The 23044-nt window shown below is 60.0% G+C and overlaps 7 protein-coding genes across 7 annotated transcripts; 2 read left to right on the top strand and 5 right to left on the bottom strand.

Moving 5' to 3' along the window:
• Positions 1 to 354: 354 nt before the first annotated feature.
• HRG_02174 (TGS domain-containing protein) lies at positions 355 to 1998 on the bottom strand (the record flags this gene model as incomplete). Its single annotated transcript, XM_044860645.1, has 8 exons — positions 355 to 377; positions 578 to 698; positions 762 to 1008; positions 1077 to 1467; positions 1537 to 1593; positions 1639 to 1822; positions 1896 to 1916; positions 1978 to 1998. 8 exons carry the CDS (start codon positions 1996 to 1998, stop codon positions 355 to 357), a joined length of 1065 nt encoding a protein of 354 aa, XP_044724278.1.
• A 708-nt stretch (positions 1999 to 2706) lies between these two features.
• Positions 2707 to 7433, bottom strand: HRG_02173 (ankyrin repeats (3 copies) domain-containing protein; the record flags this gene model as incomplete). The annotated part of the gene is made up of 8 exons (XM_044860644.1): positions 2707 to 3225; positions 3291 to 3517; positions 3578 to 4576; positions 4643 to 5057; positions 5109 to 6527; positions 6618 to 6816; positions 6862 to 7042; positions 7106 to 7433. The coding sequence occupies 8 exons, from the start codon at positions 7431 to 7433 to the stop codon at positions 2707 to 2709; spliced, it is 4287 nt and encodes a 1428-aa protein (XP_044724277.1).
• A 2025-nt stretch (positions 7434 to 9458) lies between these two features.
• On the top strand, positions 9459 to 10342 carry HRG_02172 (calpain; the record flags this gene model as incomplete). The annotated part of the gene is made up of 4 exons (XM_044860643.1): positions 9459 to 9575; positions 9659 to 9915; positions 9974 to 10006; positions 10108 to 10342. 4 exons carry the CDS (start codon positions 9459 to 9461, stop codon positions 10340 to 10342), a joined length of 642 nt encoding a protein of 213 aa, XP_044724276.1.
• A 29-nt stretch (positions 10343 to 10371) lies between these two features.
• On the bottom strand, positions 10372 to 11435 carry HRG_02171 (3-oxo-5-alpha-steroid 4-dehydrogenase domain-containing protein; the record flags this gene model as incomplete). Its single annotated transcript, XM_044860642.1, has 3 exons — positions 10372 to 10763; positions 10814 to 11212; positions 11267 to 11435. The coding sequence occupies 3 exons, from the start codon at positions 11433 to 11435 to the stop codon at positions 10372 to 10374; spliced, it is 960 nt and encodes a 319-aa protein (XP_044724275.1).
• Positions 11436 to 11999: 564 nt separating this feature from the next.
• Positions 12000 to 14784, bottom strand: HRG_02170 (WSC domain-containing protein; the record flags this gene model as incomplete). The annotated part of the gene is made up of 7 exons (XM_044860641.1): positions 12000 to 12851; positions 12949 to 13028; positions 13215 to 13262; positions 13502 to 13829; positions 13911 to 14080; positions 14167 to 14520; positions 14577 to 14784. The coding sequence occupies 7 exons, from the start codon at positions 14782 to 14784 to the stop codon at positions 12000 to 12002; spliced, it is 2040 nt and encodes a 679-aa protein (XP_044724274.1).
• A 2650-nt stretch (positions 14785 to 17434) lies between these two features.
• HRG_02169 (PCI domain-containing protein) lies at positions 17435 to 20775 on the bottom strand (the record flags this gene model as incomplete). The annotated part of the gene is made up of 4 exons (XM_044860640.1): positions 17435 to 17782; positions 17870 to 20329; positions 20390 to 20653; positions 20773 to 20775. The coding sequence occupies 4 exons, from the start codon at positions 20773 to 20775 to the stop codon at positions 17435 to 17437; spliced, it is 3075 nt and encodes a 1024-aa protein (XP_044724273.1).
• A 910-nt stretch (positions 20776 to 21685) lies between these two features.
• HRG_02168 (ubiquitin-like protein (HubA)) lies at positions 21686 to 22255 on the top strand (the record flags this gene model as incomplete). The annotated part of the gene is made up of 2 exons (XM_044860639.1): positions 21686 to 21806; positions 21849 to 22255. The coding sequence occupies 2 exons, from the start codon at positions 21686 to 21688 to the stop codon at positions 22253 to 22255; spliced, it is 528 nt and encodes a 175-aa protein (XP_044724272.1).
• Positions 22256 to 23044: the final 789 nt, after the last annotated feature.

The following is a 23044-nucleotide window of genomic DNA, read 5'->3' as shown; positions in this document are numbered from 1 at the left end:
ACGGCATCTCTGCCGTCCATCGTCAATTATCGTAATGCCATTCCTCAGCTCTTTTCCCCTTCCCGGTCTCCCGCCTTTACCATCGGCGACATGCTGCTGCCGTCAGCCCTGCAAACTTGCCGAATTCGACCGCAGCCTTCCCGCACCAGTTTGACCGGGACGCCGTTCCGTCAGGGTGAGATCGACATCGGTGACAGGGTTTGTCGGGCACGGCCAACCGTCGGGCTTCCATGCGCACCCAGCACTGGGTGCACGAGGCGCCGCAAATGGAGCGTGAATCGAGATGCCGCTTGCGCTCGCCCAATAGCCCGACGAGGCCCCCCACCCTGTATACCCTGTATAGCCCGTTGCCCATCATCGCTTGACAATGGTCACTACTGCTGATTAGCGCCGCCGCGTCCAAAGGGGGACTCAACGAGCTGAACAAGGGGGCAGAGCGGTCTGTCTGGACGGCGCGCGCGCGACAAACGTCTAATGCACTACGCCGCTTCCGTGACGCACGAGGCTCTCGGTTCATGCTTTCCCGGCGCTTCCAATTGCGCGGCCTTCACGTGTGGGGGCAGCAAAAGGCACTCACCGACATCCTCATCCTCCAGCTCATGAGCCAACCCGACCCTTTGCGGTTGATGCTTGACCGACTTGCCGTAGACAATGGCTGTCTTGAACTGCTCCACAATACTGCGATGGATCGCGTTGCACTGCGCAGCAAAGCCAAGGGTCAGCCACAAGACACACCGCCACGAGTGTTGCACTCGTCTTACAAAATCTTCCATGGTGCACTTGGAGGCACGAAGCACGACGGGGGCCGAATAGTCTGGTTGTTTGCCTTTGGGCTTGGTGTAGACGCGTTTCAAGCTGAGCTTCTCCCACATGGACTCCATGAGCTCATCAACGTTCCAGCCGTGCTCGGAGCTGATGGGAACTGCGTTGGGGATCCGATAGAGGAGATCGAGCTCTTCGATACTGATTGAGTCAATCTTGTTGAGACAGTACACAACGGGTATATAACTGGTTTCGGCATGTCAGTCACGCGTCCTGCGTCCTGGGCCGCGGGCATCGTCGGGTTGGCGCCTCACCTGCGGCTCTTGGCTTCGAGCACGTCAATCAGGTCATCGACTGTCGCGTCGCAGCGAATGGTGATGTCTGCTGAATTGATGCGGTACTCGCTCATGACGGCCTTGATCTCATCCTGGTCGATGTGCGAGAGGGGAACGGTACTCGTAATGTTGAGCCCGCCCTTGTCCTTCTTCTTGAATGTGATGTTGGGCGGTTCCTTATTGATTCTGATGCCGAAGCCCTCCAGCTCCGCTTCGATGACGCGTTTGTCTGTCAGCGGCTTATTCACGTCAAGAACTATGAAGATGAGATGACACGTCTTGGCGACCGCAATGACCTGACGACCTCGTCCTCGGCCGTCTTTGGCACCCTCGATGATCCCAGGCAGGTCGATCATCTGCAAGGGGGCACCTGTCGATATGGAACCGTCAGCGGAGAGGTGGCTGCCATAGCGCCCGGTCCTTGGTGCGAGACACTCACCATTGTAAATGACTTGCCCCGGCACACTCGTCAAAGTCGTAAACTCGTACGCCGCCGCTTCGGAATGCTGGCCCGTCAACCTACTCATCAACGTACTCTTGCCCACTGACGGGAAACCGATGAAGCCAACACTAGCAACGCCAGTCCTCGCAACATCGAATCCCGAGCCGCCACCGCCGCCGCTGCCGCTACTCGGGGTCAGCAGCTCTCGCTTCAGCTTGGCCAGCTTGGCCTTGAGCTGACCCAGGTGGAAGGACGTGGCCTTGTTCTTTTGCGTCCGGGCCATCTGTGTGCCGCCGGAGACGGGGCGCGTTAGGAAAGGAATAATCGGGCTGACGAGCTTGTTCGTGGTTTCTCACCTCGGACTCGATCTCCTTGATCTGTATGCGGTTTGCAACGGTCAGTATCGTGCAGACGGACTCTTGGGGTTGGGGAGCATGCCTTTTCCACCGTGGTCGACATGATGGCAAGCCGCTACCGAGTGTTATGCTCTGGTGTGTGTTTCGTTTTTCCCTCGCGGCTCCGCGATGCCCTTCCAGTCGCTGCGCCTGGTCCTGCTCGTGAGAGAGATCAAGGTGCCGCCGCTGTGGTAGTTGAGCTGGTGGGGTAAATAATTTGATCGGGGGCTCGGCAGCAGCCAGTGATGTAAGCCTCCAGCGCGAACGCTAACAGTTGCTTACTAAGCCCATCTGCCACTCGTCGTGCCTCTTCTGATCGGCATTTGAGGCAAGACCTCACACATCATGAAGCATCAAAGTTGGGCACATCACAAGAATCGATCACACAAATTCATCGGAAACATCGCTTCATGTGGCGTCTCTCTGTCCCGTTCGGGCTCGGCAACGGCCGACAGGTATCTCGACAAACTCAAGACATCAAAACGCCCAGCTCATGCAATCGCCTTGCCACTGCAAAGCAGACATCTCAACACAGTAGGAAAGATGCCGCCGCAACCCGGGAATCATCGGGCTATCCCAGCCCCCAGTCCTTATGCATCGCAGTATGAACATGCTCCACGGCCCGAGTCCAACGTCAAGGCTGGCCGTCCGCTCTGATTGCTAGCAACGCTTGGCACACAAAAAGTCTTGGAGCACAAAATATCAACATTATAATGACAAAGGACCAACGAGTCCAGTCGCCTCGTCGCAACTCAGTTTCGGACTTCCGTGCTTAGGAGCCGTTGACGCCGTTCGAAGTCACCCCATTCGTGGCTGTGGGGCCGTTTGTCGATTCGTGTGTCGGGTGCCCGTTTGCGCCGTTCACCACGGGCTTGGCCGGAGTCGTCGTCTGACTGCTGGGCGACGAGTGGACTCCGTTCACCACGGGAGGGGTGTGAGGCCCCTTGATTAGGTGATCCAGGCCCTGGTCTAGGCAGATACGCTCATAGTCTGGGTCGTCGGGAAACACCTGCACCAGGCCTCGTCGTGGAACGCGGGCTTCTGGAAACGGCGTTTTGCTGGTCTGGTGGCGGGCCGGGACATCCTCTCCAACCATTTCTCCGTTGACGTAGTACTTGTTGCGAGGCGCGAAGCCATAAAACCGCTCGGCGCCGGGATCTTGCTTCCACTTCTGCGCGCTCTTCCATCCAATGGCCTGCTCTTCACTTTCCAAAAGCTCTCGATATTCTACGGCGAGCTTGACGTTTCGTAGATGCGGTATGTGCGGCACCGTGTACAGGAGATCGGACACCTAGGGGCGTCGTTGTCAGCGTACCAGACCGACCAGTCGGTATTCCTGCCGGGGTCGATGCATACCTTCACAAAGAACATGTCCATGGCGAGGAATCTCTCCCACGCTGCATTTTTAAGCCGCTCCTTTGTATCGAAGTTCATGGCGGATGGGTCTTCGTCGCCATAGTAGCCTGGAAGTTGCCGTCCAAGATCCCAAAGCTTGTCCGAGATGAGAGCGTAGCGGGTCCACTCGGTTCTCCAGATCGTGAGCTTCGCAAGAGATGAGACGGGTGCTCGCTCCCATGCTGTGTCTGTAAAAGATGACGTTAGCCTCAACGCCTGCAAAGGTTGGGGGTTCGCGAGCGCCTTACATCTGGAAAGATCGAGGTCCTTCTCGCCTAAAAGCAATGCCACGTGCGTGTTGAGAACCCACAGCTCGCGGCCTGCGGGAGTGCCGTTTGCTTCCTGGCGGATCGTGTCGTATCGCGCGCCCAGCATGCGTTTGAATTGCTCAGCAACAACAGTCGTTTTGGGGTTTGCACACATGTCGAGCCATCGCAGCAGAGGGGGCAGTTTGTCGAGTCGGATGCGCTCCTGCTCCTCACGGATGCGCCTCTGTTCTGCTTCCCGCGCTGCTCGTTTTCTCTCGACTTCCTCGCGATGGGCACGCTCCCGGCGCTCTCGTTCTTTGCGCTCCTCCTCTTCGCGTAGTCGACGGGCTTCTTCGGCAGCCTCGCGTTCGACTTGTTCCTTGCGCAATCGCTCTTCCTCCTCGCGCCGCTTGCGTTCTTCCTCTTCCTTCATTCTCCTCTCCTCCTCCCGCCGCTTCTTCTCTTCTTCTTGTAATCGGGCAGCCTCCTCGGCCTCACGTCGTTCGCGCTCTGCCTGCTCCTGGCGTTTCCGAGCTTCCTCTTCTTCCTGTTTCTTCCTTTCCTCCTCGGCTTTGCGTGTTCTCTCCTCTTCTTCACGCTTCCGAGCCTCTTCTTCACGCTTTCGAGCCTCTTCTTCACACTTTCGAGCCTCTTCTTCCTCGAGTTTCCTCTTCTTCTCCTCGGCTTCGAGTCGCTTCCGCTCTTCTTCCTTCTTCGCTTCCTGTTCCGCCAGCTCCCTCTTCTTCGCCAGCTCGTCTTCGTCGCTCTCAATCCGGGAAGTGTTTGCTTTGTCGTTGGCCTCCGGTCGGTCTATGTCCAGCATGGGCACGTCGACATCCTCGGACTTAACGTGGATCGACTTCTCGACCCCGATGTTATTTATTCGCCCAGACCCATAGTGTGAAGGGCCTCGCTGATCATGACCGTCCTTTGAACCATCATCACGCTCCTTTCTACTCCCCGTCACGGACGGTTTCGCTGAGATGTCACGAGACGATACTGTCTTGCGGGGTCGCCCATCAACGGAGACGGGACGGTTCGGCCGCCTTTCTGCCTGGTTCTCACCGTCCAGTCGCCGTCGCTTCACTGCTCCGTCGACATGGTCCTTGTCGCCGTCGCTAGGCCGATCGGGCGTCACGCTGGACCGGTGTCTCTTCGTCGCCCCTTCCCCGGGGGAATGGTCCCTCGATTCATCGCGCTTCAAGGCCTTGGTTCTGTTGTGGTACTTTTCCGATAGCTTGGACTTGTCCGTGCCCTCGTCAGTCCTCGAATCGCGGGGGCTTGCAGGCTCCTTGATTGCGCGTTTTTGCCTGTCCCGCTCTCTGCTCAGTTCCCCCTTGGATACCAGCTTCCTCCTAGGCTTAGCGGTCTCCCCTTCAGAGGACATGCCTGTGACGTCTGACTCGGTGCGCTTGGCCTTCTGAGGCTTGTGAGGAACTGCAGGCGAAACCTCGCGGTCCGAGACGTGAGAGGCATCTTTCTTGGCCCGTCCGGTGGCTCGCTTGTGTGAATCGTCTTCGCCTCGGTTCACGAGTGAATCAATTCGCTTCTTTTCGCGGGGACTGCTGATCTTGGGCACAGTGCCCTTCTTCCTGGGTTCGCCTTCCCGTGACGGGCTCGAGTGATTGCGCTTGTGAATCCTGGACAGTTCCTTGGAATCGTCGCGTCGCGCAAGTTTGTCTTCTCTGTCCCTTTCGCGCTCCCGTCGTCCTCCCGGGGATTTGGTCGTGAGAGCCTCCTTGTGGGAGCGTTTGTATTCATCGTAGGCGTTCTTCAGCATCTGTTCTTCTTCTTTCCAGTTCGTACCCTGGCGACGTCTGGCAATCTCGTAGTAGGTTTCTCCCTTGAATCTCCGGGTGGGGTCGAAGCCCTGCTGCTCCAAGAGTAGCTCGATGACCTTGATGTTCTCTTGGCCTATGGCAGCGAGTACAGGCGTTGCAAACTCGGATGGCAAGGATGGGGCCGGGCCGGGGTCCGCGTTGGCGCCTCCCAGGCCCAACAGTAACTGAATCACGAGGTCGTGCCCACCTCGGGCCGCGGCGACCATGGATTCCGGGTCATCGTACCCCTCTTTGACCTGCAGGATGCGCGCCACGGTTTCCTCGTCGCCTCGACCGGCAGCCTGACGCAGGGTCTTATCGTCGAGAGGCATGTACAGCAGATCGTTCCTCGTCTTGGTCGAGCGGACAGTCCCGCTCCTCCGCCCCGTCGAAGCCGACGCCAGGGCTGCTGGTGAACGACGAGGGCTGTCCGGGGCGTGCGAGTCATGGTAGTCGTGGTGAGAGGTGCGGTCTTCCGAGGTCCGTCGGCGTTCCCCCGCGCGTTTTCGGGCGGCCATGAGCGCGGCGCGAATGTCGTCGGCGTTGTCTGTATCCTCGCTAACGCGGTCGAGGGGCTCCTCGCCATTGACATTGGCTTTGCGGGGGTTGACCCCAGCATCCAAGAGAAGCTTGACGACCCCGAGGTGGCCGTTGTCGACGGCGTCGAGCAGTGGAGTGTCCTTGTCGTAATTGACACAGTCCAGATTGCACCCAGCCTCGATCAAGAGCTTGACGATGTCCTCGCAACCATTAATTGCCGCAATTTGCAGAGGTGTGTTGCCTGCGTAGTCGGCCACGTTCAGGTCCTCGGGTCGCTCCCCCAGCCGCTGCTTGGCAGTCTCGTATTCACCCCGGGCACATGCACGTGCCAGAAGAGTCTGTCCGTGAGCGTCGAGATGTTTCTTGTGTGGAGCCATCTTGGCCGGGGATATGTTGGAGTCCGCCGTCACTGGGGTCGCGAGGCTACGCAGCTTGGAGCTGCGCGGGTGGGGGCTCCCGCCGGCGGACGAGTCGTCGGAGTGGTAATCGGTGGACTGCAGGGGCGGCGGCAGACGCTTCTTCTTGAAGTGGAGACCGTTGGAGGACTGGGAAGGGAGCTGCGTGGAAATGCTCCGCCGATGCTGTCGTGGCTGGGGGGAGATGGAGCGCGCTCGGTAGTCATGAGGCTTGACAGGCGTCGACCTGGTGTCATTGGGCGGTCGTGGGCCGTCCAGCTGCACACTCGTGGTGCGTTGGCGCCGAGCCTTGCGGCAGTCCACTTCGTCGTCGGACTCGACTTTGGGGGCCTTTCGTTTGTGCGGCAGTAAGCGCTCGCCCGACTTGAGCTTGTCACGCAACAGCGCCTTTGAAGAGGATAATTTATGGTGGCTATGCTGCTCCGAGTCGGACGGTGACGAGAGGCCGGCGTCGGAGCGACGTCTGTGGTGATGTTGGGAAAGCTGATGAGGATGAGGATGATTTTGCTGCTGCTGTTGCTGCTGTTGTTGCTGCTGCTGCGATTGGTTTGGGGTTGGGGAATCAGGTGCTGAGCTCAAGCCGCTGGAACCGCCCTCTTTGTTGCGAGGGCGACGGTCCTTATCAAAGGATCCGGAGGCCGCGACGCGCTTCTTTGCTGCACCGTCACCCAGGTGGTTGCCAGGTGCACCTGCATGATCAGGCGCGCCTTTTTCATCGGTCCCGTCAGGCCTGGGCTTAAGCTTAGGCTTACCTGCCTCGCCATCGCTTTCGCTCTTGTCCTCCTGTCTGACCTTTCGAGCCTTGGAAGGAGAATGGCCATCTTTGCCCGGCAGCACGATGGTCTCGGCGTCGGAGTCGCGATCTCCGGGCACGTCGCCGCCGGGGCGGGCTGTCAAAAATGCATCAGCGGCGGCGGTGGCATCATTCGCCTTGGGCTTCTGGTCCCTAGGGGGGGGCGATGCCCTGAGGCTCGTCGGCGACTTGGGCCTGCGCTCAAGCTCGCAGCCCGGCTGCCGTAGAGGCGAAGGAGCGTCAGCAGGCCTCGTCTGGTCCGACTCGGCAGCATTCTGCGCATCCATGACATTTATCGGAGGGAGAGACCGGCGACTGCCACCATCCTGGAGGTGAGAAGCGAGACGGGCGCGCCGGGGATACGGAGGGGACGAAGTCGGGCGGTTGATTTGGCTGGTCGCGAGGTTGGAGCCGGCGACCCGACCAGACTCTGGCAGCGAGCAGCCCCTATGGAGAAATCGCCACAACGGAAACCCCTCCCGCAGGAGAAACGGAGCTGGAGCTTGGCGGGTTGGGAGGAGGCGAAATTGAGTGAAGTATCAGGGCGGTAGCTCTGTACGCGATAAATGAGGGGGCGATTCGAGGCGATTCACGGGAGTGTCGATTTACGTAGGTGGACAAGGTGAGAGGTGTTGGATGAGATGAGAGTGTCAGTCAAAAAGTCAAAGTCACGGCCCAGATTTCAGCGCCAGGTAGCTCGGTTAGAGAGCACTAGGCGCATTTGCTGGGGGGTGCTAGCAGGGCGGGCAGGTCAGGTCAGGTAAGCAAAGCGGGCAGGCGAAAGGCGGAGCGCTGCAAGAAGGAGGGAGCGAGAAAACGAGCCTGCCTTGGCCCTCTCAAGCGACTGAAAACGGGACCCCGAAGATATGCAGAGACAAAAGTCTGATCGCCACCGGCTGATTGGCCCATGCAGGGGGCGAGTACGGCGGGCCACAAGATTCTCGAGGTGCAGTTTTGGGCCGAAACACCGACCAGCCATCACGCGAACCGATTCTTTTTCCCCTCCCGGCCCCCCACACCTCTCTCTCGCGCGGAGCGTGTGCCGCGGCTACATTGCTTCGCCGGGGTTTGCTCTGGTTTCACTTCCCTCGACCTACGGTGGCCTGTCGTTGCAGCATCTTGGAAGAGGAAGAGTGTGCCGGTCCCTGGCTGGCGGGGACTAGTACCTCAGTACATGCATTAGCGTACGGCACAGTACAGAAGCGCCTGCCTCGGGTACCTGCTCAGGCCAGGCCAGACAGAAAGTACGAGGCATCTTGGCAGATACAGTGCAGACGAGGGGCCGCCTGTGCAATACGCACAGTAGATATGCACCTTGCCGACTGAACCAGGAAGTGAGGCCTGGGGTACTTAAGGTAGGCAGCATGGCAGGTATCTTGGCTGGCAGACACCCCACACAGTACAAGCAGCCTCTGCCTCACCTTAGGTAAGCTCACTAGGACACAGGTTTCCTAAGCTCCGCGATCGCTCCCCACACCACATATGTACCTCGCGCTGATGTAATGCCGTACAAGCAAGTTTGCTCAGTCAGGTGTCCAGTAGGAGTCATCGACGCCTTCCGCTACCGGCCACGGACGACAAATAGCACCAGGTGCCTGTTAGTGTGCGCGTTCTCGTGCGCCGCCCGAGTACCATGTAGGGCGAGCCAACCCGCCTGCTTGCCCTCCCGATGTTGGTCTCCATGTTGTACCTCGGGGAAGGTGCTGGTGGTACGGAAATCCATACCCCGGTAATTCGACATTGCAATGTACCTAGGTGTACATGCAGTATGCACGTATCGCGAATGATCCGTGCGCGCTCCCAGGTCAGCCGCAGCCCACAATGGAAAGACAACGCATGGCCAAGGGAGAGCGGGCGGAGAGCGGGTGAGGTAGCCTCTATATGTACATATTGTACCAAACCCCCGCCTTTCTTGTCTCCTCTGGCTCTTTGTTCGACGACGCGCCATTTTTGAGGCCCTGGCTGGCTTGGCGCGTCGATATGTCAAGTCAACAATAGCCTTCAGATCCCGCGTGCCTTCCTCCGCTGTCCCCGTCATCGTCGGCCGGCAAGAGCCCACTGGCGTTTCCGTCTGTTACACCGACGTCAGCCACGCTATGAGCGGTCCGTTGCGGCCCTCGAGCATGCTCATCCGTCCTCGTCTCACGCCTCTCTCCGCGTCAAGTCAACAGGGACGGCAGCCTACATACACGCACATGCGCTCCCTCGCCCGACTCGACTCCCGCCCAAGCAGATCAGCAGCCCGCTGCGCCACCCGATAAAGCTCCCCACCAATTTCCCTAGCTCCGTTACAACTGCCGTGGCCACGCATCATGGACGCCTCCCTCCCCTCGTCGCTCGAGGCCGCCAGGGTCCAGGGCCTCCCCTTGGCAGCATACTACATTCCCGATTTCATCACCCGAGACGAGCAAGACTGGATCCTTGGAAAGGTGCGCTATTCTCACCGCACCCGATGCTACAGGAGCCTCTCCGATAATTGACTATGGCCTGATCCTCGTCCTCCTTGAAATAGATTGCTGCAGCACCCAGGCCCAACTGGAAGCAACTCACCCATCGCAGACTCCAGACGTGGCCCTCGGGCCTTGTCCAGGACAAGCTGCTCCATGCACCGCTGCCCCCGTGGCTGGAGGACCCCGTCGTCACCCGGCTACTCTCTCTCCCAGTGTCGGAAGGCAACTTGCAACACATCTTTGCACAAAGCCCGCACGCGCGCCCGAACCACGTCCTCGTCAACGAATATCCCCCAGGCGTTGGCATAATGCCTCACAAGTTAAGTACTTGGCTCTTATAGTCGGGATGTCGCCTTCAGACTGCTCATCCAACCTAGGACGGCGCCGCGTATTGGCCAGTCGTGTGCACTGTCAGTCTAGGGTCCAGCCTTTGCCTGAACCTGCACCGCAGCAAGGATGGCGGTGCTCTTAACCCCACTCCAACCTGGCGAATCCTCCAAGAACCCCGTAGTCTGCTCATCACCACCGAAAGCCTCTACACGGATCATTTCCACGGCATCTCCGACATCGATGAGGATGTCGACCTGTCTGCAGAGGGAGGGGTGGTGAACTGGTCATTACTTGGCAACCCGCAAGAGTACGCCAGTGGTCGTAATATGCGCGAGACCCGCACCAGCTTGACATACCGAGATGTCCTCAGCGTATCCATGGTGGGGAGGAAACTGGGCCTCTTTGAGAAGCGGTGAAGCCAGACCGGTGATGGCCCCGACCGAGCCTAGAAGACGAAGGGAATCATCTTCCACTTGCCAGCAACTCGCTCCGTACCGAACTTGTCGACGTACCACTGCTTGGTGCCATGCGCCGTGACGCCAAGGTTGACTGCTACAAAGGTCAAGCCGCACAGCAGAGAAGCATTGAAAAGGCTACCAGCCGGTGCCGCCATCAAGGCAATGGCGAGGTAGATGAAACACTCGCAAGTGTAGTGAGGGCAGACGAGATGGCTGAACAAACCCTCGCTTGGGAGTGTGTATTTCTTGAGACTGGCGAGGTACCTGTGGCACTCGTATTGCTTGAACCAAGCCGTAAAGAAGAGGGCCAGAGTCAAGGGCACCCGCGTCGTCAGCAGGACGGGGGGGTCACGCGACTTCCACGACGCGATGATGGGGCCTGGACGAGTGTCAGTCGTGGAGCAAACGACAGCGAAGCGGCCAACGCACCGGAGCCATGGATCCAGACTGCCGTGTTCATGACGGTGTAAAAGGCCAGACCCAGGATCCAGTGGGCAGGCAGCATTGGTGTTCGTCCCGGCTTGACGACCCGGAAGCACTCGTACAGTCTCCTGGCACCCTGCAAGGCGAGCATCGACCAGGCCAGGAAGACGCGTCCCATGTGGGTCGAAGGAGCGTCCGAACCAGCCTCGGCCTGGGTCTGGGCCCGGGCCAGGGTTTCCATGGCGGACCCTCTGAACAGGTACTGCCACGCCCAAAAGACGGTCCAGGAGAGGGAAACGATGTAATAGTGCCAGAACCACGAGTGAGGCACCTGTCCGTAGCGACGGATGAGGTCGGCCAGCGAAGCAATCAAGTCTCGGCTTTGGACGGACTGCTTCTTGTCGTCTGGTTTGCGATGGGCAGCGGCGTTGCTGTTACTACTGCTGTGCCCGTTGCTACTCCTGCTCTCGTCGCTGTCGTCGTCGGGTCGCCTGGCCCCATACTCGGTCAGCGCGGCGCGGAGGTGGCGCGGGAGGATCTGCACCGCGAGAACGGCGGCGGCGGTCGCGAGGAAGAAGGTCTGGCAGCATAGCGCGGGAGGCACGGCGGCGAGGAGCTGGTCGAGCATGTTGGTGCCCGGCCTTTTCGCCCTCTCTTCCTGGGTGGGTGTGAGAGAGGAAGGTGTTGAAGCAGCGGACTGACGGCGACGACGATGATGAGAGAAGAGACCGAAAAGCAACAACCATAGAATCACGAAAGCTGCTCGACGAGAGCAGATGTCGCCGCCTCTTTATGCAACGCCCCGTCCTTGATGATCCAAGCCCCGGTTTAATCAGACGTCGAGTATTATTCAATATCTGAGGCGACGTGGCGCCTGGATGCAACTGGGACACACACCAGCCTTGCCTTGGCTACCCTGCACCTCGCCTTTTCGTGGCGTCTGCCACGTCACTTCACGCTGCTCGCAACACCTTGCATCACGAAGAAATAATAGGTCAATTCCACATCTGTCTCAGAAAAGCGAATAAAAGAATGACAATTCCTTCAACGGTCAACCCGGCAAGCCCTGTTGTGCTCTCCACAGGGCAGTCCAGCTTCACCGCCTTCTTGTTCCGCACCACCAAGCAAAAACAAACGTCTATATATCAAGGCATTCGCCAGGCCAGTCATCCATCCCCTTGATTCGCACCGCCTAGTAATTGCGACACCAGGTCTTGCACTGGTCGCCGGGATTGACCCTGCTGTTCACGGCGAGACAGTCGTTGTACTGGGCGCGGCAGCGCTGCTCGGCCTTGTCGGGCGTGTTGCCGCCCCAACCCCAGCAGTTGACCGAGTCGGAGCCGTGCCTGGCCCACGAGTAGTGGTCCTCAGTCGCGGCACAGTAGCCGTCGTTGCTGCTGCTGTTCGCATCGGCCGCCTCGGACTCGACGGCCCATGTGCCCGACCACGGCTGCGCGCGGCGCGCAAACTCGGCGTCCGTCTCGCCCTCGCGGCGCTTGTGGAAGCCCCCCTTCCAACCCAGCTGGCGGCAGCTGTCGACGTAGGTGTCGCGGCAGTGCTGGTACTGCTCCCTGCACGAGTCGACGCACACATTGGGCCGCTCGGGCCACCGGAACGACGGCGACTTGACGCTGTCGGGCTCCGTGTACAGCTTGTACGGCCTGGACCGCCAGTCGTCCTTGATGTCGTTGCACCCGACGACGGGCAGCGGGATGCCGCCCACGGGCTTGCCGGGGCCGTAGCCCCATCTGTCGTTGGTAGGCTGCTTGCAGATGTTGGTGGGCGCCGGCGGGCACGACGTGGCAGGCCGCGCAGGCGTCGGCTTGTCCGTCGCCGACGCCGGGAGACAGGGGAAGACGGACGTGGTCGTGGCTGGGGGCTTGCCGAAGCCGGGCTTGTACTTGCTCCAGCAGTCACCCTTGCCACACCGGCCGCGGCCCCTGCAGCTGCCGGCACAGTACCGCTGCACGTTGCGGCACCAGCGCTGGAAGTCGAAGCAGTCGATGGTGTGCGGCCAGCCGGCGTACTTGAAACACGAGACGACCTGCAGCGCGCACGTCTTGGCCGCAATCACGCAGCCGTGCCGGGAGTTCCAGTCGGGCAGAGGAGGGGCACACCAGTTGCCGCGCTGCCACTCGCACCTTGACGGGACGATGCTCGTGGCCGTACAAAGCAAGGCCGTCGTGGATGCCACCTCGTTTTTGGTAGTGGTGGTCGGGGCCTGGGTGGGAGAAGTCGACTCGCCAGGCTTGCCCGACGAGGCCGTTGTCTTTCCGGAGTTGCCCGAAGTGGGCGTGCTCGTCTCTCCTGATTCGATCGTGGAAGTTGTTCCTCTAGACTGGGTTGAGGAGGTCGGCTCGCCAGCGTTGCTCGATGAAGTGGCCGTCTCTTTATCTGAAGTGGTAACCGACGTCCAGCTTGGCGTAGACGTCTCGCCGGGGCTGCTCGACGGTGCCTTAGTCTCCGGAGTCGTCTCGACCGGCTCTGTAGTCTTGGACGACTCGCTAGGCGTGATGGACGAGGCAGTCGTCTCCTTCCCGGGAGCGGTCGCTGTGGAGCTACCAGGCTCACTAGACGAAGCGGGCGTCGTCTCGCCAGGTGTGCTAGTCGCTGTGCTCTCACTCGGCTCGTTGGACGTGGATCCATATGGGGTGGACGAGAGAGTTTTTCCAGGTCCAGTCATGGTCGTCTCACCAGGATTCGTCGTTGTCTCATCGGCCTTGGTCGTCTCCCCAGGCTTGGTTGTCGAAGACTCCTCAGGGCTCGTGGCAGTCGTCTCACTCGGCGTCGGCGTCTGCCCAGCGCTGGTCGATGACTCGTCGGGCTTGGTCGAGGCAGTAGACTCACCAGGACTGTTGGAGGTGGTCTCCTGAGGCTTCGTCAACGTGGCCCCCTGCGAAGGAGTCGAAGCAGTCTCCTCGGGCGCACTGGTGACCGTCTCAATCGGCTTGCTGGAGGTGGTCTCGCCGGGTTGGGACGTGGTATTGCTAGGCTGGTCTACCGTCGAGGCTGTCTCCCTCGGCTTGGTCAGGGCAGGGGTAGTCGTGTTGGGAAACTTGTACAAGGGCTTGGTCGCGGTGGCGATCGAAGAAGAAGTCGTTACCGGGCGCTGGCCGCACGGCTCCAGGGACTCGAGGTCCTTGGCGACGTAGAGGCTCAGGCGCGCGCGACCGCCGCACTTGTCCGAGGCATCGCCCCTGCAGGGCATGTTGCACTCCGACTCATGGACCTTGGCTGTGTCGTTGGCGAGAACCACGCCGCACCAACACTCACCTGCCAGCAACTTCCGTCAGCTTCCGCACGTCACTCGAGATTGACTGGTCCGAACATGAGTGAGCAAGATGGGAAAGTGGACGCACCTCCATACTCGGTACCGGCAAAGGGGAAGCCCCCCTTTTCGCAGGCAGCCAAGCACTTCTTTGTGGTAAAGGAGGAAGCGTCCGCCTTGACGGGCCACGACAGGGTTCGGCCCTTGGTGGAGTCATCAGTGAAGCAGCCCAGAGACTTGTAGTCGTCGACGGTGACGTCCTCGGGGGTCTTGGGAAAGGTGGGATCCTGCCAGACAGAGAGAGCCTTGTCGCCGCCGCAAGTCTCCGACTTGTTGCCGCTGCAGGGGAGGGAGCACTGCGAGTCTGGGACCTGCGGGCCGTTGACGGTGGAGCCGCAGAAGCAGACGCCGTAATACTCGAGGCCGGCGTAGCGGTAGCCGTTGCCTGGGACAAGAGTGAGCTTCCCCCGACGTCAAGGTGAGGAGTTGAGGAAGACGCACCCTTGCAGTCGGCGACGCACTTCTCGACCGTCATGTTGTGCTGGTCCAGGCCGGAGCGGAAGATCAAGGTCGGGTCGGATCCTTCCCGAAAGCAGCCAGAGCTAACAAAGGGCTTGAAGTCGTCCAAGCATGGCGGCAGCTCAACGTTCCACGCCTGTGAGAGCGGGACGAGGGCCAGGCCCAGGGCGGCAGCCAAGGCAGACCGCATACTCAAAGAAAGGGTGGCAGTGGAGTGCGGCCAGGGGGGTGGGGGCTCAGGAAGACGAGAACGAGACGAAGACTGAAGGAGATGTGGAATAAAATGCGGGAGGTGGCCCGTCCTGGAGAGGTGAGAGTGGAGGGTGAAGGCCAGAAAAGTCGAGACGATGAGAGCCCGGAGGACGAGGTTTATATACCGTTGGATATCCCCATCGGCTCGTTCTCGCCGCGGAACCCCCTCCCCAGCGCACGGCAGTCATCGACGACTCGTCAGCGGGAAAGCCAAGGCAGTCAGCTGAGACAGAGGCTGATTGGGGAAGCAGAGAAGCGAGGCACGACGATGCCACACTCATCCACCGAGAGAGGGCCCCTGTCGCCAGGCTGGCCCTGAATGCCGGCGGCGACGGGTTCAAAGACAGATGACCCACGCGAACGATGCGCAGGCTACATGGTGGCTGCACGGCTCCCCCGACTCCCAGGAGGGCCCGTTCCGGCAACCGGTGGGAAAGGGAGGGTTCACAGTTTGATGGAGCATCGAAGAGGGACGATGACTTGGTGGCTTACGGTGCGGACGCAGGGGCCGGTGACGGAGGCGTGAAGCCCGGGAGCATGTCCGACGTGCCGTGAGGGAAACCGAGAGAGAGAGATGGAGGGGGATCAATGGAGAGGGAAAGAGATGCGGAGCCAGGCCACGATGTGACTGCGTGTCGTCGGGTTGGCATCAGGATCCTGCGATGCAGGCAGGGATGGAGTGCAGCAGCCCTTTTTTGTTCCTTGCGTGCTGCAGGCAACCGGGTAGCCAAGCTTCCACGGTTGGATGGGGCCAGGGAGCGGAAGAGCCGAAGGAGGCGCGATGAATGTATGTACTGTACAGTACAGTATGTTGTATGTATTGGACTACTATCCCCATGCGAGAGGTGAGAGGTGAAAAGGGGAGGGGGGATAACAGAGGAAGCGGACGAGCAGGTAGGCTGCTGGATGAAAAACCCCATTACGGCTGCAACCCAGAGCTATGCATTGCTACGCTGCAAGCCAATGAGCGTCTTTGCCGCGTGGCTCGCGTTTAATAACCGTATTTCTCTCCTGGGGAAGAAGTCATCTCGTTCCGTCCATCGATATATCGCCAAATCCGTCGTGTAAATTGAACTCATGCACCGCGTTGCCACCACCACGCCCACCACGACGCATACGCACGGACAAGCCTCTTTCCGCCGTCCACCGCACACACACTCTCCCCCCCCCCGCCCTCCATCCTTGCCCAGTTGTATCTGGAGGCATAAGACTCGATGCCGTACACGGACAGCACACTCGGGCAGTCTGCATGCGCACACACACGCAAGGGCTCGCCCCCCTCCGGGTTCCCGCCCATCGGCCTGCTCCGCGACGGGCCAGGCCGCCACTGTTTTCTCCGTCTTTCATTTTTTCTATCCTGTCTCTTGACGCCAGCCCCGGGAGGAGGAGGAGCATGGAGTCGGCTTTCTGCGGCGTGGTCTCGGCCCGGCCCGCCCTCTCTCTCTCGTGAGCTTACATGGTGGTATTACACCTTTGTTTCACGCCCCATCGCTGCGTGTCCCCCGGCTTGACTGCGCCGGAGCTTCTGGTCAGAGTGCAGGTAGCTGTACATATAAACGCAAGGAGGGAGCACGGCGTGTCGAGTCAAGTCCGTAACTGCAGTACACGGCATTGCAGAGACTCTGCCGTGGAGCCGAGAGCCACGGCCACGACGGACTGAGCCGGACCATAATCTTCAAGCAAACGCCCCCTCTGTCTTGTCTTTCAGCTGTCCTCGGCTCCCGCCGGTAGAATGGAAAGAGAGGCATGGGGGGCTCATCGGGGGCCGAAAAGCAATCTTTAGCCGGTCATCTTTGTCTCTCCCTCTCTCATCTTGCTGCTGAACCTCCCACCTGAACTATCGAATTCTTTCCGCCTGGGGCTGCATTGCATATGTTGCTCTCCATCCACTCCTGTATGCACGGCCAAGGACAGACGCGAAAAAGGCATCAAAAGAGTCGACGCCGCCTTGCCCCTGCAGCCCAGCAAAAGTAGAGCCTCGAGCGTACATATGCATACATACATGCCTCGTAAGCGAGCCAGACGCCCCGCAACCCTTTCAGCCGTTCAAGGGAGCCATGCCGTGGGCGTGAACGGCTTGCGCGTGTTGGAGACGCTGTCTTGGGCCGTTTTGCCCGGGTCGACGGCCGTCATACATTCACCAAGGCTTCGTCCTCCTGCCAGTGTCAGAAACAACGCTTACCCGTGCACCCGTCGACTACGCCTTGTCCTCCCCGACCCGAGACAAGCCAGTTAACTGGTTAGCCAATTTGGCTGCCGCTTTGCCCTTTTCTTGCCTCCCGAGGACTCCTCCAAGCCTCCTCGATAGATCCCTTGCCGAGACTGGGAGGCTCACAAATCTGCACGGCTTGCCTACGGCGTCAGGTGGCTTGCCGCTCATTACCCGTCAACGGCAAGAGAACAATGTCGACTGCATGCAGTCACCAATCCACAACCCGCAATACCAGCTGCTACACCTTCTGTCATTCATTCTGCTGTGCTCGTACCTCAAGAGGACCAAGATTAGACCGAACTCTAGAGTACATGAAGCGCAACCTTTCCGTCCCGTAACGCCAGTGCAAATTTCACCTCAGCCGCTTACACTCGCCTCACGCCTTGTTTCTCAGGTGAGGAGGAACCCACTTGCCGGGAGCGCGTGACGACTGCAGAGGCTCCGGCGCCGGGGCTGGAGATTCCGTTCGCCCATTCTCCCCACGGCCCGACCCGCCGCGGTCCATGTCCTCGCCCCTTGATCCAAATCCCCTGCTGGCCGCTGGCGCCGGTGGTCCACTGTCCGCACCTCCGCCACCGCCCCCAACAGCCTTGGCCGCCTCGCGCTCTCGCCAGCTCGGCTTGTTGCCCGACAGCTGCAGGCGTGGAGGGCCCGACGGGCGGTCGTTGGACTCCGTTCGCTCCATCGGCGGTCCAGCCCGATACGGCGTGGGGCCCTCGGCCACCTTGGACGCTTCCCGCTCGCGCCAGCGGCTGGCGCCAGCGATGACGGGTGGTCCCCGCGCTTCCGGGGTATCCGTCTTCGACGGCACCGATCCCTTCTCCTTCTCAGCCTTCCGACGCGCCAGCGCCTCTTCCTCGCGCCGCTGTTGCAGTGCCGCCTTCTCCAGCATCTCCTGTCGCTCCTTCTCCCGCTGTTCCTTCAACTTGGCGAGCTCCGCCTTTTTGGCTTCCTCGCGCAGGCGCTGCTCCTCCTTCTCGCGGGCTGCGCGCTCTTCGGCCTCGCGGAGCTGACGCTCCCTCTCTTCCTGCTCTCGCTTCTCCCTCAGTTTCCGGTCACGGAACTCCTTCTTGCGAGTGGCGATCTGCTTCTCCAGTTCGCGCTCCGCATCCTTGCGGCGCTTCTCAAACTCGTCGCGGCGTCGCTCGTGCAGCGAGCGCCTAAAGTCTTCGTACAGAGGAACCAGGCGGCTGAGTCGATGCTTGAGCTCGACGCTCTCCTTGTGCTTCTCTTCGGCCTCCTTGAGCGTCTTGACCTTGAGGCTTTCATAGATTGCACGATCCTGCTCCACCTGCTTCGCGTAGTCCTCGCTCATCTTCTTTGACTCTTCCTTTCGGAGAGCTCGCTCCAAGTGGTCGATGCGCTTGCCGGTGACGCGGAGCTTCTCGTTGACGTCGTTCTTCTCGCGCTCCAGCTGAGCGAGCTTCATGGCACGAAGGCGGTTTGCATCCAGGTTGTCCAGGTCATCTAGGTCAATGTCAAGAGCCTTGTCACTCATCTTGAGATCGGCAATCTGCTTCTTGAGTTCGTCCTTGCGGACGCGGTCGCGCTCCGCCTTCAGGCGCTTGGCCTCGCGCTCCTTTTGCTCCGCCGCCAGTCGCTTGTCCTCGGCCTCCTGCAGGGCCTGCTCTCGGAGCCGCTTCTGACGGGCGTTCTCCCTGTCCCGCTTGGCCTGGATCTCGGACGCCTCTTCCTTGCGTTTCTGAATGACTTCCTTGCGTGCCAGGATCTCGAGGTGTTCCTTCTCGGCTCCAGCCTTTGCGCGAGCCAGCGCTGCGTTGCGGGCGGCCAGGCGTTCCTTGTTGAAGCTGGGATCAATGTAGTGGCAAGTCGTGTACAGAGACCGGACTAGACGCGTGAGCTGCGATCGAACAATCTCCGAGGGGGTGCTCTGCAGGCGCTGAACGGTACCCGTCTCGGATTCGGCGGAACCAGCCCCGGAGCCGCTCTGTCCGGCCTTGGCCGACGAGAATACATCGTTGTCGAAGCTGAGGACACCGGTGCCGTGGTCCATGCGAATGGCGAGATCACCCTTCTTGTTGCCATTCATGATGAACTTCTCAATGGTGCCGCGAGTGACCTGGTAGGACTCGGGGAATTGGGCAAGGTCCTCGACAAAGCTCAGATCAACCGTCTCGTAGACCTGAGACAGCTGCTGGAACAGCCTCGTGAGAATGACCTGCTGGAGAGGGACAATGTACCGCTCCATCTCGGCGTCGGCACCAATCTTTGTCAAGATGGGCGAGATCTTCTTGCAAATGGACAGAGGATGGAAGTCGACTTCGAGGATGTTATAGAGTTCTCGAATCTCGGGGCGGGCGCGCTGGAGCAGAGACTTGGACAAGGCGTCGCGGAAGAGCCGGGCGCGGGTTGGTGCCTGAGACATGCTCAAGAGGTGAGTGAGCCGGGAGTTCTTGTTCTTCTTGGCCTCGTCAAAGTCCACCATGGCACCGCGAGATCGGGTTGTGCTGATGACAGGGATGGCGAGGGCAGACAGGAGAACGAAGGATGCGGCCTTTTGGAGATCTGCATCCGAGGCAGGTGGGTTGTCCGACTTCTTTCCCTGCCCGCTGCCGACGAGGGCGGCCGACTGGCGGAGAAGCGTGTAGTATCTTGACCAGGCGGCGGCATGGAAGAGATAGTTCTCGCCAACCAGGAAGATGCGGGTGAGCTTCTCATAGTAGTTGGCCATCATGATGTTCTTTGGCGGCCGCTTGCTGAGGTTGAGTAGGGTATGGATGTCCTCGACACTGCGGAAGGCCTCCTGCCACAGCTCAAGCTCCACGGCGACGTTGAGCTGCTGGAAGCGGGTCTCGAGGTGACGCTGGAGAGTATCCGGGTCGCTCAGGTTGATGGCGTGCATCTGGGAAGAGTACTTGGCCGCGGTCTGAACGTGGTTGCGAAGCAGCTCGCAGAGTCTTCGAAACTCGGTCTTCCTGGTGTACTTGAGACAGAAGTCAAAGGCCTGCATGGCCGTGCTCTGGTAGAGAATCTCCAGTCGCGCATTGTTGCGGAGGATGTCGAGGACGGTGCGATACGCCTCCCAGAGGAACTTGAGCCAAGGGGTGACGATGGCTCGGTCGGTGCGATCACGCGACTGCTCGCCAGAGACGGTGGCGAGGAGAATCGACTCAGGAGTCTCGCTGGCTTCCAAGTCGTCAATGCTGGACGTGGCGGCGGTGGCCTCGATAGTGGACTGGACCTCGTCGGCTTTTTGCTGAGCGGCCGTGACCTTTTCGACGGCAAGCTCGATGAAGCGTTTCAAAACCAACTGTTTGCAAGCGTCAGCAGCGTGTTCGCCTCGTAATGGGAGCTATGCCTGGCGACTGACCTCAATGGTTCCAATGTTTGTGTTTTGCGAAATGTTCTTGTACTGGTAGAGGGCGTCCTTGGCCAGCTTTCCCTTCTTCTGCTCGACAGACAACTCGACCAGCAGAACCATGACAGGTTCCAGGGATGCGATGGGGACATTTCGGGAGCGCTTGCTGGTAATGTGCTCATGGAGCAGGGTCAAGGCCGCGGGGGCCTGGTTGACCCCGATGAGCTCGTGGGCGCGCTTGAGGACATTTTCGGGCTTTTGATGCGGCGGAGGAGGCTGATGGACGGTAGGCAGTTAGCACTAATGCCCGAGGGAGGCAGCGTTGAGTGAGGAGGGGAGGGGTAAGAGCAGATGGACGGTCCGGGAGGCTCGCGCGCGACTCTGGGTAGACGCACCATGCTGGGCAACCTCCTCTAAGAGTGGGTTTTGATGAGGCGAGGAGATTTGGCGGCTATGCGAAGCCGTCACAAGCCAGAGTGCGAGCAGAATGGGGCACTTGCTGGGACTCGTGGTGGTGAAGCGAAGCACGGCAGGAGGAATTTTTCAAATTCGTGTGTGGACGCTATCCGAGCGCTGAGGGGCTAGCGATCCGGGGCGAGTCACGTGCCGGGCCAATTAGGTCAGCACGCTGACAGAATGCAGTCATTGATGCACTAGTAAGGCTGGAGCATCGTGATTGAAGAAGCGCCTTGCACAACTGTGTTTGCTCCGGTTTGGAACTGCAACGGAAGGCTGCGAGGGGGCCCTCGGTCAACGGGCCCCGAGCAGTTGACGCTGAACGAGGCGTACCGTACAAGACCGAGCTAGGCGAGACCCAACGGTGGCGTTGGAGGCTTGCGAGGACAAGGCCGTAACGGAGAGAACACTCTATCGGTAAAGAAACCGCCGCCAGGGTCAGCTTTCTCTGCTGGTGCTCAACTTGCAATTTCTTCTTCTCTCTAAGTAGAGTCTGCAATGCGAACGGTCCTCGGCATGGTGCCCAAGAGCGGCGTGACCTTGTTTCCAGGCATATCCATGGTCTGCACTGCCAGGGACTTGTATCAGAACTCGTCAAAAGCCTTGTCTCCACCGAGGAGTCTGTCCAGTGAAGATGAGGTTTAGCCGACCCTCGTCCAACTTGCGCTCTCCCCAAGCGTGATCAACAGGGCGGGCCCAACTGTGATCAAAAGTCACGTGACTCATCACGGGCTACACCTAGCGAAGGTGAAGCTTCAATGAACCTTGCCAACTTCCCCCGTTTCCGACTCAAGAGACCGCGGCCCATATCAAGAGCTGTCACCTGGCACCCGCAAGCATCCATCCAGCGCCATGGCCGACAACTCTTCGAGAAGATCGCGCTCGCGATCCCCGCCTCGGCGCGCGCCTCGAGGCAGCAAGGGCTTCCGGTGGAAGGACAGCGCCCGCGGCAAAGAAGACAGTCACGGCCGCGGTGAGCCTGGGCGACGCCGAGACTATCGCGACCGCTCGCCAGATCGGCAGCGCCCGCGAGACCGCGACCGCGAACGGGATCGGGATGGGGAACGGGACCGCGGCACAGACAGGGAAGGCCGCCTACGCTCTCCACGGCCTCACGACTCGGGATCCAAGGACAAGGGCAAAAGGGAGAAGAAGGCGGCGGTGGCCCCGGCGGCGGCAGGCCAAGAGATGATTATTGTCCATGTCAACGATCGCCTGGGAACAAAGTCGGCCATCCCATGCCTGCCGTCTGATACCATCGGCCAGCTGAAGCTCATGGTTGCGGCGCGCATCGGGCGAGAGTCGAGCCAGATTATGCTGCGTCGCCAGGGCGAGCGGCCGTTCAAGGACCAGCTGAGCTTGGAGGACTACGGAATCTCGAACGGAGTGCAGCTCGACCTGGAGCTTGATACCGGCGACTGAGCGAGCATGCCCGTTCATCTGGTCCGCCGTGAACCAGGTGAACTTGGACCCTCGGTCCAGCTCGTGGCCTGTTGGCTGCCGGCCCTTGCTGCAGGCCGGCCACGGAAATCCTAGAAGGGCTTGCAACGATGCAACTTGATCGGGGCAGGAGAAACCAAAACGACACCATGGCTTGATTCCTCACAAGCCCAACCGGGTATGATTGCTAGAGCCCCCCGCACAGCAAGGCCAACTCGACTTCTTTCTGACGGCAGCACGCAATTTTTCCTGACAGAAAAGAAAAACACAAAGACAAAGGCCCGGCAGCCCAGAGATACGTTGACTGCACGGGGTCTGGGGGTTTGCGGGCATGGATGGCAAGGGCAAAGCTTGAGGGAGCCGGAAGTAGCTACGATGGAACTCGAGATGAGATGCGGCCAATGCATAGATGGCATCAGTTCGCCGAATCGAGCGTGTCTCTGGAATCCGTCTAGTCGGTGATGATGCCGATCATCTGCTGAAGAGCAGACAGTGTGCAGGTGCCGAGAATGGCAATGGCATCACCCATTCGGCTCGGCGCTATTTACCTCCTCCACCGTACCGGTGGGCCTCTCGAAGCTTGAGAGGAGGAGCCCACCAAGCGACCAGGGATCCTAGGGTCCTCCCTCGGTCTTTTGTTGCAAATGGGCTCCCGTCTGCGCGGGACATTTGACATTTGCGGCTTCTGTCCACAGGCACTGGCTTCAACAGCGCACGCCAATTTCCAGTGGCCACCTCTCACAGGCAGCCGCAAATGTCGCAGCGCCGGAC

This window comes from Hirsutella rhossiliensis, assembly GCF_020360975.1.
Source record: "Hirsutella rhossiliensis strain HR02 chromosome Unknown scaffold00002, whole genome shotgun sequence".
Lineage (NCBI taxonomy): Eukaryota > Fungi > Ascomycota > Sordariomycetes > Hypocreales > Ophiocordycipitaceae > Hirsutella > Hirsutella rhossiliensis.
This window is presented reverse-complemented; position numbering and strand designations above follow the sequence as displayed.